Below are 17,304 nucleotides of genomic sequence, written 5' to 3' on the forward strand. Positions count from 1 at the left end.
ATCATAACACACACATGCATATGAGCAATCACTATGAATACATGATATTGTAGTTGTTGATCACTGATAGTATTCAAATTGTTGTGGCCATTGAACTGGTGGGGTAATCTGACCAGAAGCTTCTTTGACTATATTTACCTAGAGAAAATGACGGTGAATGAGACTGCAGAAACAGTGGGATTGCAAAGGTTAAGGATAATGCACATTGTTGCCCTAGCATTACAAGAGAAACTATACTTTTAGTATAGTGTAGTATTTACCTTATATTATTCTTCTATTCCTTTTCTTCCAGAAACATCCATTATTGGGTATATTAAAAATGTAAGAAAAACCGTTTGAAGACAGTTACATCAATCTGAATATTTTTCTTTTATGTTTCTATTAAGCAAAGTTTCTCAAGATATGAAATGATAGCATAAAACTATAATCAATAAAAATAAGATACTGTATCTTGCTACAGTACACTTGTAGGAAAATGCTTTTATAAGTATGTCTTATCCAAAATCTGTTAAACATCAGCCTTAGAGCACTCATCCCCTTCTTCTGAATTTATAATTATCATACAGTCAGCACTTACCAGAATTTTCTGAATAATTCTATAGTAATTTGAATATTAAGATATTATGAGAATTTTAATTCTTTAGAATTTTCAGAAAACCAACAGCTGATTAATATTAGTATAGCCTTTCCATGCTAATAGCTGAGCTGTTCACATTGGTAGTATTTTATGAAGTCAGCTCCTAAAAATAACATAGTAAAAATCTCAACAATTAACAGAGGATGTTCAAGTTTTTGGTACTCTTTCAATATTTCTATTTTATTTCAAGTCATGGGAATTCTGATCGTTTTATTTTAAGTTAAGGTGGCATAGAACTTCATAAATGCTTTTCCTTCTATCTTCTAACTGCACAGTAGGATATTGTATCATCCCCCCCTCCTATCTAAATCCACTGTACCTATCATCTATCTATCTACAAAACTGAGTAAAAGAGACAAATAATCCATAAATAAAATCAGCACAATCCTAGACAGATAAGCAATAAAAATGGTCAAAATAGTTATTCTGAATTCTAAACAGAACTTTTCACACATGAAAAAAGTATGTTTTGAATTGAAGTGTTTTCGTAATACAATGTTTAGAATGTTTAAAACCTTTCAAAAATAATAGATAAACCTGCTCATAAACTAAACCAAATAGTCAGCAAATCAACATCATATAATGAAGGAAACATACAAAACCATGCATTCACCTGATGGATAGTTTCAATCTCAGCATACTTCCTCCCCCACACCTCCACACCAGATGCAATAACCAAATTTTAACTGCTGGAAATCTATTAGGCGAAAATTACACAGTATGGGCATGGCAATTGAAAATGCCCACTTTGGAAGGCCCAGAATTCATCTGACATTCTTATATGGATAGCACTAAGAGGGACTGGAGTCTGTCAACATGACTGGATGAGGAGATAGGGCCATGAATTGCTTTAAAATTATTCAACAATAGTATTTCAGCCCTGCTTTCAGTTGCTGAAATGTCTTTGGAACTGGACTTTTTCTTTTACATTTCTCAAACTTATTTTTAAGTGATTCAATTTATATTGCTTCTACTTCGTTTGTAATCTGCCTTGATTAGAAAGCTAGAGTATGAATGCTGAATATAAATAACAATTGGAAGAGCAGACTCTAAACAGATAAATGTTATCACCTGTTCTCCTTTACTGTGGTGCTTCTGGGACCTCAATGTACAATTTGTTAGGTAGTGACGAGAGAGACAACATTAATTCAGAGCTTTCAGCCTGAGCCTTCTCATAAGACAACAGCATCCCTTCAGGTTATCAGATAACACCTAAGCAACATAAAGCAATTTGCATTGCAATAGATAGAGATTTCAGCTCTTTTTGAATCAATTACAGCTTTATCATTTAACTTGTTGTAGCAAGTTCAGACAGAAATTTAATATGACTGTTTTAAAATGGGAAGTGCATGGTTGCAGCCAGATGAACGATATAGCTCAGAGAAGCTCAGAGAAAATAATGGCAAATTATTTATTTAACAAATTTGTATAGCTGCTCCTCTCACAAAAAGTGAATCATTGAATTTTTCACAAAAGAAAATTGTGAAGTAATGATGATGATGATGGTGATAATATTAGACCATAGCTACATCTGTCACTATATTTTAATATCTTACATGATTGACACGGGGTACAGCTGAATTGTTTCATTAAAGTGGAATCCATACCAGATTTTCTGCTGGTAGGAAGGAATAACATTTACTGCCACAACATTGCTTCAGCAAAAAAGGCCATTTGGTGATTCCTTCTTAATCTTTTAATATAAAATGATTTAAGGACATCAATTAATGGATTCCCCTGGCTTCATTTCCTTTTCATCAAGCACCATCTGCTCATTATTTAAACAGGCATAAATTACATTCCAATGAGGGTTTGATGGTTGAGGCTGATGGAGAAGACAAGTTTTGATAGAATGGTTAGGGTCATTGATTTAGCCATTTCTTAGAACCTAGTCATGAGACAGCTCACCTACATGGTGAGTGGGAGTTGATGGGTACTGAATAGCAGTCCTTCGTCCCATAGATGAGACTCTCTGCCTGCAGCTGATCCATGGACTAAAGGATGGTTCTGCTGTGAACTGGAGATGAGGTAAAGGCAATACGAGGACATGGCATGCAAATATTGTTATAGGAGAACATTGATGTCATGTGATGGGGATGTAAGGATAGTTGTATTGTGGAAATTTGAAGTGAATATGGATCTGAGGAATTTATATTTCAATATAAATTGAATAATAAAATTGTTTCTGTATAATTTCTTTTCTGAACTATCTGATTGTAGTGTAGTTTATAGCATCCTATTTCATCCTTATACTTCTCTGGATATACTGGGGCTACAAGTTCCTGAATTCTCAGCCAACATAGGTAGAGTATGAAATTTTAGATGGCTTGGATATTATATCAGATTGGGAAAGGTCATGCCCATGAATTCCCACCACAAAACATCAGTTTCACCTTAGGAGATTTATTAATTTTAATTTAGTTAAAAATTACAAATCAATGTTGCAATCGTCCAGGATGAAATATCAGCTAGAACCCAATGAGACATACCTTTAAACTGTAAGACTGCAATATCTGAGCATAGTAGCATTTATTCCATGATGATTTTTACCTAGGTTAGTACTGCTGGTGTGTGATAAAGAGGTAGGACATGAGAAATAAGATGCTAGAATGAATTAATGAGAGTAACATACCAAATCCAACGGCTAATTTCACAGAGATAATGAAATGATTTATGTGGTCTAGACAATAACCAGTTTACAATTTACCATGTTCTGATAATATGCACTTTTATTTATATTCAGAAATACAAATGTCAGAATCAAAATACAAATATAAATATTAGTCTAGACGCACAGCCCCACCTATTAACACAAAATTAGATGTATATGCATCACCTAGGTGGAGCTTTCTGCTGGCAACGCTAGTGTAAGAAACAAAAGATGCTTGGTTGTGATCGGGTGTGACTAGGTCTTTCTATGGAAAACCCTGTGGGTACTACTAAAATGACTATCTAAGCTAGAATGGCATATTGGCATACTAGTGCTACCTGTATTAATCAAGGCACATTGGGCACAGAATTTAGTTCTCATTTCACTAGAACATCACAAACAGCATTGTTAACAAAGATGAGAAACATAACGTTGAAAAGAAATGGGATTTTTTTTTCCTGCTTGTCTCACGGGCAGTCCAAATCCAAACAGTTATAAAATAAATCATAACATAAGCAGCATAATACCAGTCACCGAGGTTTGTTTTCTGATTGGATTGCTTAACTTAGTACTGTTGCTATAACTTTTGTATGATGGTAAAGACTTTGCAATGAATATAAGTTTTAAAAAATGAAGAATTTGATTCCGTAAATTTATTTATTTATTAAATTTGTATGCCGCACATCTCACCTATAGATAAATTCTCTACCGAAGAATATTTTAAGTATGTTGTTTGATCCTGTCTTAAAAATATATTTTGACTATAAGTTTATGCTTATTAAACATGCTTTGGCTTTTAGTGAATTTAAAATTATAGTTATATTATTAATTAATGAGGAGGATGTTCTTCACTCCCTTCATTCAGGTAAAGAAATTAAACAGTATTTAAGAGAAAAGTAAGAGAAAACTTTAAATCTGGTTTGAAGATGTGCCAGATATATTGTGATTCCTATTATCTCCAGTTACAATGCTGGTTTGAAATGAGGGGAGTTTTAAGCCAGCATATTTGAAAAGTCCTACATTAGAGAAGTCAATCCATCTTTTTCAGTTAGCCATCTACAGAGAAATAGAACTGCATCGGCATTCTACATGCTCAGTGATCCAGACTGAAACGTAAGAAAAGAGCTGTCTTTCTGGATTTAAGTGAGGTAATCTTGTTCAACATTTTGCTACAAACAGGCTCCAGTATAAGCTAGATATTTATGTAAATGTTTAGATACACATGATAATGGTGGTTATGCCATATTCTATATTAACAATGCCTCTGAAATGTGGACCTCTCAGGATCCAATCTGGGTCAGTCATCGGGATCAGAGGTTTAGTTTTCTCAGCTTTTGGACTTGTGCAGGAGTCCATCTTCAGGGAACTTCTCTCACATTCTGTTGAGAGAGGAGTTCCCAGAGGATGGTCTCTAGCACGAAACTGAAAGCTTGGAAGACTAAACCTCTTGTCCTGGTGACTGACCCAGATTGGATCCTGCAACATTATCCTGGGACACATATATTTGCTGTCATTCATGTGGATGTCTCATTTAATTAGATGTACATAGAAAGATGTTCAAGCATCCCTTGGCAATTCATCTGATTCATCTTTGGTATTATCAAGCTTAGTACTGTAGGTGATGAAGGAGAAGAATTAGTTATATATGGATGCAACTTTATTCACTTGAATATTGTCCTTAACAATTTAAAAACTTTTCTACATAGTATCTGGGAGAAGGAAGGAAGGTAGGTTGATCCAACTCATCTTTCTTAATTTGGGTACATTCTATGTGTTTGGAATTCAACTCCCAGATTTCTAGGTAATTATCTTGACAACTAGAGACTCCTGAACATTGAAATCTACAGATTCAGCTTGTGCCCTTTGTGAATAAACAGTAAAATCCTCCAGGATTTATAAGAATTATTATTATATAGCATAAGATAAACAAAGTTTTTCAGGAAAAACTTCCAGATAGTAGTGTTACATATGACTGAAGTTTTGTTTTGTTTTTAACAACTGTAACTTAAAAAAATTATAGCTTGATTCTATTAAGCTCTATGGGAAGAGAATTTCTGATATGATTAGGTAAAGAAGTCACAGCATGAAAAGTGACATCTTATTAGCAGTGAAATCAAACACTAGCACTGTTGGTTGCCTTCAGCTCTTCCTTTGGCAGGATGTGCCATGATAAGATCAATTAGGAGATTACTTCAATGCTAGAGTGAAGGCAGAAGGAAAGTTTTGCTCCCTCTTTTGTGATGGATGCACAATGCGGAGACTTGGAGACTGTAATAGAAAGGAACTGGGCTTCAATTCTGCCAAAGAGCATATTTCGAGTTATAACTTACTTGCATGTAATGTGTTTAGTATACTTGTCTAGCCTCACATCTGTTTTAGCAATGGAATTCATTCCATGTGCAAATATTTTAATAAGTTATTTAATTCACTTTTTAAAAAAAATTATTTGGAAATTCTTTGGAACTTTTTGCAAAACTTGTGAATTTAAAAAGGTTTTAGGTTTGATAGTTTGCTTGGTTTTTTATTTTGCATCTCTAAATAATCTGAATAAGATTATTAAGAATAAGAATAAGAACAAAACAAAACTCAACTCTTTAACTCAGATGTAATATGAAGAAAGGCTATGTAAAGTAAGAGTAATGAATGTTAGCTTTCGGAAGATGGCTTTAGCACCATTTAATTAGTTAATTTCCTTGGTAGTTCATTGAAATTAAGGGGGCAACTATATTTTTACTCTAGAAAGTTATGTCTGAGTTCCAGCCAGACTCCTAAATTTACAGGATATTGTGTAGTGCATTAACTTTTAATAGTCTGTATGAATCAACCTGATTTTTTTTTATTTACAAAGGGGGAGAGCATTAGATTAAGACCTAAGGTCAGGATAATTGAACAGGTGACTCCACTAAAGATGTGAGTACTTCTACAAGGCAGTAAGTGCTCAGCAAATGCTATAGTATGATTATAGACAGCTTATTTGAAAATTTACAGTGGATCAAACTTGTACATCTACAGACTAAGTGTTCTTTTCTTTTTATGTATAATTGTGGGGGACCAGCTTGTTGATTCGGAACATATGGTATATAAACAGAATAAATGAATAAATGAACATTAACAGACAAACAAACAGAGGCTACCAATATTTATAATTGCATATAAAACCAAGTTCCTTAATTCCAGTCTGAATGACAGACACAATACTGGCTGGGATGATGCTTCAATTCATTTCAGAATTATCAGATTGGAGAAGGATGAAGAAGGTTAAGATCATTTACTTACAAGGTACTCAGCAGCTGTAGATTAGGAATCAAAAAAAGCCCAATACAAAAAAAAATTAATTGGATCCCTAACTTGCACCGATAATCAACAGCGCTGTATGAATTCAGCATTCTGGATTATGTTAATTGGCAGAGAAAATATGAAGCCTTCAATGTCAGGTTTAATGTGCAGAATTTATTAAATTCTGTTTTTGTTCTGAGGTCATCCACTTTTTCTGATCACCTTTTGGACCATGGTCTCTGGTATACCACTCAATGTGTGATCAAGAAAGATTCTCCATGCCTTTTTTTTTAGAGAAAGGTATTTCAATCATGGCATCCTCTTCCTGTTCATTGGGGGCCAACACCAAGGTTTGAAAGCTTTAGACAAGCTGAAGACTTGTCATTGTTAATTACTCTTGCCATGGGGTTTTCACTCCTGCTATCTTTTATTATGGGTTTAAGCTGTAATAATCTATTTTTATCTTGATACCACAAAATTGAGATTGCTTATTAATGATGAAAATTAGATAATGCATTTTCTAAATAATGGTTATGTTTGACTATGTGCCATTAACACAGCATTGATTCCTAGTGACCTCATAGACACATTTCTAAATAAATAGCATTATTAATAAAAAGGGATCCTCCACATTATGTGGGGAGGGAAATACAAAAATGATAAAATCTAAAGCCATTACTATATAAGGAGCCTTTATAAATTAATTGAAAAGTTTCATAATTTGTTTCCATCTGCTCAATTGCGGCTGTTTGTACCCCCCTCAAGGAAAAGTGTTTCATAAGACAATAAAAATAAACAATACTGGCATCAGTTGCAGTTTTGTGAAATAATAGCACTTAGCTGGAGATCACTGTCCTAAAACTTGCCTTGTAGATGCTAAAAAAGAATAATTCATGTTGGCTATTGAAAACCGCAAAAAATGTTCATGGAATAGTGAGCTGCTTCTAAAAATAAATAGAAGACAGGTTGAGCATAGTAATTCAAAAGATAAACAAAGAAATCAGTAGCAAATTCGTCTTAGATTCAGTTAGAATATGAATATTTTAGTTGGAAAGAAAGTTTGTAAAGGAACTATTTTGTAGAAATCCACGGTAGCAGTTATGGTATTACAATACCCCTCATTAAGTTTTAATTTAAACAGGAAAATTGAAATAATGGAATGTGTTAATTATACAGTAATAGAGCTACCAGATGTGGACTGCAATCCCCTAGATGTCCACTGGATGAGTGCAGAGTGAAGCAGAAAACCCAACCTTTTTACTCCCACCTAGTGCAGTGATGGTTAACCTTTTTGGCCCTGAGTGTCGAAAAGGGAGTGTGTGCATGCACGCACCCACTTCGCATGCACACGTTGTGTGGGCTGCAACCTGGAAGAGGAGTTACCCAGGGCACATGTGTGCGCCAAAAATGAACTTCCGGTTTTTGGCGCGAGCGTGCACACTGGCTGGCTAATCTTCCGGTAGCTGGCACTCATGCACACGCATGCTTGCCAGAAACCCAAAAGAGGAATGGGCGATGCCACGTGTACCAGGCGACATGGCTCCACTTGCCACTTTGGGCATGCGTGCCATAGGTTCGCCATCACGGACCTTGTGGTTCACTGGTTTTTTGGCTCAGAACTAACAGTATTCTTGGGAAGTAGGAAGAATAGAGCTTTGATTCTGCTGAAGAAAAAGAGTTGATTGCTCTGCAAATATAAATCACTTGCAATGCAACCAATGGGATTGAAATATGTCTAGATTCCATCCATGAGTTAATCAGAAAATGAGGAATGTCAAGTCTGAAAATGAGGAACATCACCAACTGTGTATGGCTACACATTTTGATTAGCACTTCTCAACAAATGACAACTACACTCATATGGCTCCTGAAAGATAATAAAGAGTGAATTTGCTACTTTTCACTCCTTGGAAAAAAACTACTTTCAAAGTATTTTGAATCCTAAAATATCTGATTAGCTTGTGAATTATGTGCAACTTGTCTATAACTGATTTTAGAGATCATGAAAGAAAATCTTTATATTATTCACACCAGGGGTGAAATTCACTTACCTTCTCTACTGGTTCGCAAATATGCCCATTGTCCGTGCATGCGCAAAGCCTTCTGTGCATGCACAAAGCCTTCTGCGCATGCGCAGAGGCTTAAAATTGTCACAAAAAAGTGACATCATGGCATCCACCTGCACCCACCGTTACTGGTTCATCCAAGTCAGATAGAACTGGCTGAATTTCACCCCTGATTCATACTAACCAAGACATAAACAAAATTGTTGGGCTAAATTAATATGTCTGCTTTGATTCCAGAGGCTGGGAGGGAGGGCTCTAAGATTGTGAGCACAACTTTATTTTCTGTTTGATTGTATCAAATGTCTTATTTAGATGATATACAATAGAAAGTGAGACAAATATACAAATCCTATCCTATGAATATGTGTTCTGGTTATATATGTTATAAAATTGCACATAAAGTATGCCATTTTGTCTACAGTGTGACAATCCTCAGTAATTATTCTACCTCGGTGTCATCTTTTCAGTTAATTTAAACAAATTAGGTTTGCAGTATCCTAAAAAGAAAGTCAAATCCTGATACCAACAAGCAGTAAGCTCAATTTAACTTCACTAGCTGAGGGTTTACAGGATCCTTTGCCAGAAAATTACTCGCATATTTATATAGGGCATGAGTTTAATACTGTAGTTCTTTGTTTTCATAACAGTGCCTTGTGTGAGTTTTACTATATATTATTGAAATTAAACACATCTTTCTGAAAAAAATGCACTTTGGTTCTTGAAGTTTTATAAAAATTGAGAAGTCATGAACTGGAAAAGAAAATCTGATATTCATATTTAAGTTGAAAGACTTCAACGTCTGTTAAGAAATTATCTGTGGTTTTTTTTCATGTAAAATAAACAAATATATTTTTGGAAAGCTTTTGGTAAAATTTAGTACATTTTTTAATCCAGCAATTTTACTGAATTAGCTTTTACAGTTCTGAAGCATTATCTACTAAAACTGGGTTTAGAATATGTAATAGACAGTAGAAGCATCTTTATTTTAGATCGAATCATTGGTCTAGATAACTGCCATGGTTTAATAACAGCAGATGTCTTTGTGGTTCAGATAGTTCTTTTCAGCTGCATCTGAAAATGCCCAGAATTGAAACTTATACCCTCTTTGTAGAAAGCACATTTTACTACCAAACAACAATACTTTCATTTCCCTTTGATATTAAAATTCATTTCTTTGAACAAATAAGTTCTTAATACTGAGTTCCAAGAGAAAAATGAGACAATATAGAGCAAAATGAAGTGTGCACGATACTTAAATATTTGGAGCAAGTAAAATGAGTCCTCAGGTTGACAGTGAAAAAAAAAGGCATTTGATGGTATCAGAATTACACTTTTAAAAATATTTTTATGCTTAGTGTTTGAGAAGAGGCAGGGAGAACAAACTTTTTTCAACAGTAGCTATACTGTTTGCAGTAGAAATACAAATAAATAAATAAATAAATAAATAAATAAATAAATAATCAAATAAATAAATAACTATTGAGACATTTACATTAGCCTTCTAGAATTGGGCTTATCTATAATGAATATTTTACAACAGAAGAATGTATTATTTTCAGGAATTCAATATCTGAAATGTGTTTCAAAAGTACAAAATACATTTCCAGTTTAAAATTTCCTAGTTAAAAAAAAAGTCCTAGTGATTCTGCATCACTAAATTTTTTAACTTTTAACTGAACTCCCAATATCTCATTTTCTTGCCAAGAAAATCCTGTCTGCATCCTTAAGGCTCCTATAGATCTGGTAAGAACAAAAGCCACTGTTGTGCCATCCAAAGATCACTGACCAGGTGAGGATACTAACAACAAGCACTTATGCAGTCATTTAAATGGAAGAATCCAGTTCACAAGTCAAATGATGCAACAATAGGATGTGCAATTTAACCTACACAGAACAGTGATTGAGGCACATGGATTTTAATTAGCACAGATACAGTAAATCTTATTCAGGCTGGAATTAGAGGGTTATCCCCACCCCCCGTGAAAATATCAGTGAAAATGAATAATAAAGTATGGAAAAAATTAAACCTATAGCTTGGAATGAATCAAATCTTTCCACTACTATGACAGAGAAAGTCATCTTACCAAAAGCAAACTAAGCATTGCAGGAGTGTTTGTCCAGAAATCAATTAGTTTCCTGAACTATTTGCCCAATATGTGGAATATTAAACTCTGTGTTTAAAAAAAGGAAAAAAAATTCAACAATTTTGTGAAAAACAAATGTAAAGGTTTTTTTTTTTTTAAATCATGCCTTTTCATCTCAGAAGAAGACCAGAGACAACATCCTGGAACATGTGAAGTGAAGTAACTTTTCATTGAACTCAGATTCCTCTCAAAACAAAGTTGTGGAGAACTTGTACAAATACAAATTTGCTTCTAGAACAATTCAAAAGACAAAAATAACATAAGAATGACTATTTGAAACATCCCTATCTTGCTTATCTGTATGCTACATGATGAACTGTAACCCAAAGAAAACAGCAATTTCTCCATTGTATGAGAATAATTAAGATAAACGTTGTTACATGATCGTGTCAGGTGTAGTTAGCAAAAAATCTCAGATGTGAAGTGACTTTTTTTCCCTTTTAGACAAAACAATAAATAAAAACTTCTTTTTCTTGAATGAGAAAAGGTAAGGTCATCTTTCAGGCTTTCCAATGAAACCGTTCAGGATCTGTCTTTCCATACATCTCCCCATCCCTAAGAAGTAGGAAAAACACAGTTTTCTTCACTGTTTCTAGAGATAGAGGTATCCAACCCAGTAGACCAGGTTAAAAAGCAAGAACGTCGTGGGGAAAAAGACTCTGGAATAAGAGTCGAGTTCTAAGATGTCTATGTGTATCCGCCCTTTTCTCCAGGAACCTGATTTGCATTCTTCGTAACAGCAGAAAAAACTCTGACAGTCTTTCCCATCCAGACACTCATAGATACAATTGTCTTCAAATTCTTGCCAGTACATGGCATTGTTCAGTGCGATGACTGTAGGGGGAGGTCTCATCTCTAACACAGAGTAATTCTGGAGAAAAAAAAGAGACAAAGAGGCTATACCATGGCAACAACAGAAGTCTCGAAGTTTCCTGGGTCTAATACAGGCAATCCAAAGAAACCATGTTGTCCAGCTTTCCTTTGACACTTTATATGTCAAGATACATACATTTTAATGTCACAAAGCAGTGGTGAATGGAAATAGGTATTAGCAGATGGAGTATCCAACACAGTTTTTTTCTGGATGACACTCAGGTTTAAGGGGGCTTTCCCTACTTGCATACCACTATGAAAGAGACATAAAATGACATCTATTTTCTGCTATGTTCCCATCAGCTTTTCTTCACCTTGGTTTCAGTGTACAGGTGATACAGATGTATGCCAGATTTTCTGTATTTGTGTTGTTATTAAGGAAATATTTTGCCTCTTATTCTATCTCCATGCACGGGGAACCTAAAAGTATATAAAGTGAATTAGGCTTTGCCATACATTCTCCTGTATTGACATCAAGCAGTGATTGAAACAGACATAGAACAGGGGTGGGCAAAGTCTGAAACTAATGTTGTGTTGGAATAATGTTTTTGCTGAATCAGGGATTTATAGGTAGCATTTGAACTCAACACTGGGGAAAAACCCAAAGGCAATTTTGTTGATCTCCGAATGTGAAATGGTAAGGGAACCATACAGATTTAAGATGCACTATGATGGCATGGTTTTTTTTAAGACAGAGTAGTAATAATAGTTGTTTAATTAAAAGTATAATGGTTTTATATTGTTTACAAATAAAATATTTAAGTTTTAAAATATTCATACTCACCATCATGTGACCAAAGCTGACATCAGGCAGCTCAAATAAATAAAAAAGTAAAGTATAAGAACACAAGTTATAAAACAATACAACATTTTTGATATTTTAATTATTAAGGAAATCATAAAAGATTCCATAACAGCACAATTTTATTTGTGTCTGCTTTGAATAATTCCATTCGTTCAGAAAGTTTACTATTGAGTAAACATAAATAGAGTTGCCTTATTTTATAAAAGCAACATATATGCTTTTACCTTTCCATGGATATCATGGGGAAATGCTTAATTTAAATTGTGATCTTTAACTCAGCGGAGGAAGCCATACGAATCACCTGTGGCTGCAATTATCACAAGGGAAAAGGTGGTTCCCACCAATCTTTCTGTAAACCTAACCCCAGTGGCAGTCCTAATCCTAATCCTTGTGTTCATCTCAAGTAGAAGTGACTTTTCAAATACTGATTTCTTGTCTACAGAACATAAATTAATATATTCTCTGGGCTTTAAAACAAAGTAACTTTTTTTTTTTTGAGATAACAAAGAAGTGATCTATGGGAGTAAATTCTACTAGTTCAAACAAAGAAACAAAAAAAAAAGGTTTGTATTATAGGTTCTAGTTAACTGAAAAACCATCACATTTTGCAGCATTGTATTATGGGGCTTTAATAGCCTGGTCATTTCTATTTGTACGAACATCAATACCAACTATTGGTAAACTTTATTTGGAGTCAGATGTGAGCAATCTCACAGTCATGTTTTATAGAGGTGGAAAGGTTGAAGCAAGCAGGCAAATAGACATGTACAGGGCTATACATTTATAAGCAAAGCCAGGAATTTGTTGTTTTTCTACTTTTAAAACATTTTCCTTGTTTTAAAACTATATTAACATTGATTGATTATGTGGCATCAAGTCATTGTTGATTCTCATAGTCGATATTAGTATTACATATATTTACAGATTAAAGTTTTGCAAGAAACCAACTTCAAAATAATGCAATTGTTTCTAGCAGTTGGGCTTTAGGTTGAGTAAAATCATTGTAGAATTTAAATGCAAGGTTATCAGCAGAGGCATGACTGAACTATAAGACCAGACCCTTGTCACTCTGATGATCCACTGTCATTATTCTAATTTATGAATTGGTTATAATTAATTCAATAATTTATTAGGCATGGTCATTTTACATTAAATATACAGATCCCTGAATTCTTGCATAGCACACTAAAATACTAGAAGTATTTATCAATCAATCATATTTATACAGCTGCACAATCTCATGAACATCACTTTCAATTGGGATGAAATGGAATAGAACAAAATAAATGTGGTGAAAGCATTTCAGTGCACTAATTCCGTGCATTCCTAGTACAAAGGACTCTTACAAGGCACTCCTCTTATTAGGCAGCATTAGCCAAAGTATTTATTTAAGGTCTAAATCCAATCAATTGCTAATCTCTGTGATAACGCAGAAGAATTGTGCTCCATTTTCAGTAGGACTTTATCTTACCGACTTTTTCTTTTTTGTACAGTGTGGCTTCCTGCAACTCGAGTAGTAGTTCAGGGTTGCATACTCCATCAAAGCGGCGAAGACAAATAAGAAGCACACAGTCACAAAAAGGTCCATAGCAGTGACATAGGAAACACGTGGCAAGGAATTTCTTGCAATGGTGCTCAGCGTTGTCATGGTTAATACTGTGGTGATACCTGGACAACAGAACATAATTTTCTTGTAATATTTCCAGAAATATCGCTACCTTCAATTTTTAGAACAAAACTTTACTTATTAGGGCATGAGTTTTATTAGATTGTAACCTGGATTCCTTAAGGCAGGGGTCTGCAAACTTGACTCTTTTAAGACTTGTGGACTTCAACTCCCAGAATTCCTCAGCCAGCAAAGCCACAAGTCTTAAGTCCACAAGTCTTAAAAGAGCCAAGTTTGCAGACCCCTGCTTTAAGGAATTAGATCTTTCTGAATTTCTCTCCTGATTATATCTCCTGGATAATGAGCGTTTTGGCATTATACTGTCTTTCATATTTTATACAAATATTTTGAAGATCTTTAACCGTATCAAGTCCCATTGCAGCATGTTTCATAAGATCATACTTGTTATAGAAAGAATAAAATAGAATTTATTGGCCAAGTGTGATTGGACACACAAGGAATTTGTCTTGGTGCAAATTCATATTTGAGTTTTCAAGGACATCACTTGAGTTTTAAATTGCCATATAGTGACATTTAGACAGGGAACAATATTATTGGTAAACTCACAAGAAGTGACATGCTTCAATAATATAGACAGAAATCACCCACCTATTTGCAATCCCATCCATGCCAAAAGTATTAGTTATATCATTGCAACTTAATCCAAATGAATGGATTTAATACCCCCCTTCTCATTGAACTGATTGTTGCAATAAAAACACCTGAAATGCATGTAGGGGAAAAATCTGGAAAGAAAAAAGTAGACACATAGAATATAGTATAAAGGTAGCTTTTATTTATGATCATAATTGAGCCCAAAATTTCCATTGCTAAGCAAGACAGTTGTTAAGTGAGCTGTGTCTCTTTTTATGACCTTTTCTGCCATACTTTTTAAGAGTTAGCTGAATTATGTGGCTGTTAAGGGAATCTGGCTTCCTCCACTGACTTTACTTGTCAGAAGCTAGCTGGAAAAGTCACAGATTGTGACTCCGGCATACTGCAACTGTCATAAATACATGCCATTTTTCAAGTGTCCAAATTTTGATCATGTGACCATGGACATGCTGCAATGCTCATAAGTGTGAAAAACATTTCTAAGTCACTTTTTCCACTGCGGTTGTAACTTTGAATGATCACTAAACAAATGGTTGTAAGTTGAGGACTATCTGTACTTTTCTGTGGCTGAACTCTAACATCTGAAAAACATACCAAGAAGCAAATGCAAGAAAATGTTATTTTATTGAAAACTTCAGGAACTGCAGTATATACTTCAATAAATTATTTGACATCTCTGTTCTCTGCTCATTATTTGACATCTCTGTTCCCTGTTTTCTGCTCATTATTTTTTTTCCTGTGCATTCTTTATTACACCACACCCTGTACTGCAAATGAAGAGTTTGTTAAAGCGGATGAAATCTTTAATTCATACACTTGGAGCGCTTCCCCAAAGCCCCAGCATTTTTAAAATTAATATCATCAGATCCATTAACTTTTACAGCATGGATCATAACTGAATTAAGAGAGTGACATCCAGAACATTTTTGGCCAGTAAATTTCCCTATTCATTCTAGTTAAATAACATTAATTAACTTAGACACGTAATTCACTAAGTAACATTAACGTTACTTTCAGCAGCAAGCTAAATTGCAGACAAATATCCCTTGAAATATATTTGGAATCAAGTATTATTTTACTATTTCTGTTGAAATACACCCCACCCCCCCGCTGCACTGCAGCTATGTTGAACAAGCAAGGTGAATCAATTACTCTATACAGGAGAGTAAAGGATGGTGTTTTACTACAAAACTCTTAAATCTGTATTCTGTCTTCATTTCTGTATTTCTATATTGATTAATGCAGTTTGTTTATTGCCTGAAACCTGGACAAAACTTATAATCAAAATCATATTGTCATTTTTTAAAATCATAACATCCATAACAATAACCTAATTTTCGAACTGAACAGTAAAAATTATACACTATAGTAGTTCAGTATGGTCCTGTTGCTTATAATTGATCTGCAAAAGCCTTTTCTAGAAGAGCTATATATTATGCTGGTTCTAGAATGCTATGTGGCTGGGGAGTATGTGTGCTTTAAGGGGACAAGTCTTTCCAAGAAGGGGGACTACAACAGAGTATATTTGCCAGAGATGGAAATCCTTACTGGGTACTTCCTTGTTATCCAGTAGGACAACCAGAAACAAATAGGAAAATGCAATCTCTAAAACATTTTGGCTCTGAGTCACATAGGATGTGGTAGATAGCAACCAGTAACTTGAATTGCACTCAGAATCTTTTTAATAACCTAATGCAGCTCATGCAGCAAAGGTGCGTGATAAAAATATGGCAGCATCAAGACAAAGCGACTAAGCATATGCATCACTGCACTCTGGACCAATTAAAATTTCCACATAATCTTTAATGACAGCCCAGTATAGTAAGTTAGAGTCATCTAATCAAAAGATGCTAAGGGCATGAATGGCTGCCTTCAGTGCATTGTGTTCCAGGTAAGATTGCAACTGGCACAGAACATGCAACTATGCACAACTTCGAGCAGCAACCATGAGTCCAGGACTTCCAGATTGTGACTCTCCTCTTTTGACTTCTTTCCCATGCAACCATTATGTGGATCCATTCACTCGTGGAACTACTATAACACCATGTCACAAATCCAATTTTTGAAAATGGTCCAGAATATATTGTGGTCAATAGTATCAAAAACTGCTGCAAGAACTGGAGGGAAAAGGAGAGGTGCATCCCTCCAAATTCTACCAAAGGTCATCCATGACAGCAACCAATGTAGGTCCATCCCATATAGATTACATGACTAATCCTAGTATAGTAACTACTGTCTCTACTGAATGATAACAGGCAGAACCATACAATGATAGCTTATAAGAATTGCTTTTCAAATATTCTGTTTGTGTAGCATCCACACATAATGACTCATCCTGTAATCTGTGAGTTGCCCATTAATGCAAGAGAAAATTCTTGCACCACTATCACTGAGAAAATAAATTTTATGGCTTAACTATTTTTTGTTCAAACTTCACAATAGTTCAGTTTCCAGTAACAATGACTAGGCATATGCAGCAAACCAAGTTTATGTTAAAATGATGATGCACATGGCAACATCCTAATGGCATCCTGATTTCTGATGCAAATATATAACTCACTATTTTTGTATT

At 34.6% G+C, this 17,304-nt stretch overlaps 1 protein-coding gene across 1 annotated transcript in view; it reads right to left on the reverse strand.

Moving 5' to 3' along the window:
* Positions 1 to 11,365: 11,365 nt before the first annotated feature.
* Positions 11,366 to 17,304, reverse strand: part of GABRG3 (gamma-aminobutyric acid type A receptor subunit gamma3) — a 472,076-nt gene continuing 466,137 nt past the window's right edge. The window contains exons 8-10 of the mRNA XM_058186148.1: positions 13,923 to 14,119; positions 12,431 to 12,460; positions 11,366 to 11,644 (exon numbers count right to left, since the gene is read on the reverse strand). Coding sequence (XP_058042131.1) covers positions 11,366 to 11,644; positions 12,431 to 12,460; positions 13,923 to 14,119 — 506 coding nt within the window. The remainder of the gene's footprint in view (positions 11,645 to 12,430; positions 12,461 to 13,922; positions 14,120 to 17,304) is intronic.

This window comes from Ahaetulla prasina, chromosome 5 (assembly GCF_028640845.1).
Source record: "Ahaetulla prasina isolate Xishuangbanna chromosome 5, ASM2864084v1, whole genome shotgun sequence".
NCBI classification, from domain to species: Eukaryota; Metazoa; Chordata; class Lepidosauria; order Squamata; family Colubridae; genus Ahaetulla; species Ahaetulla prasina.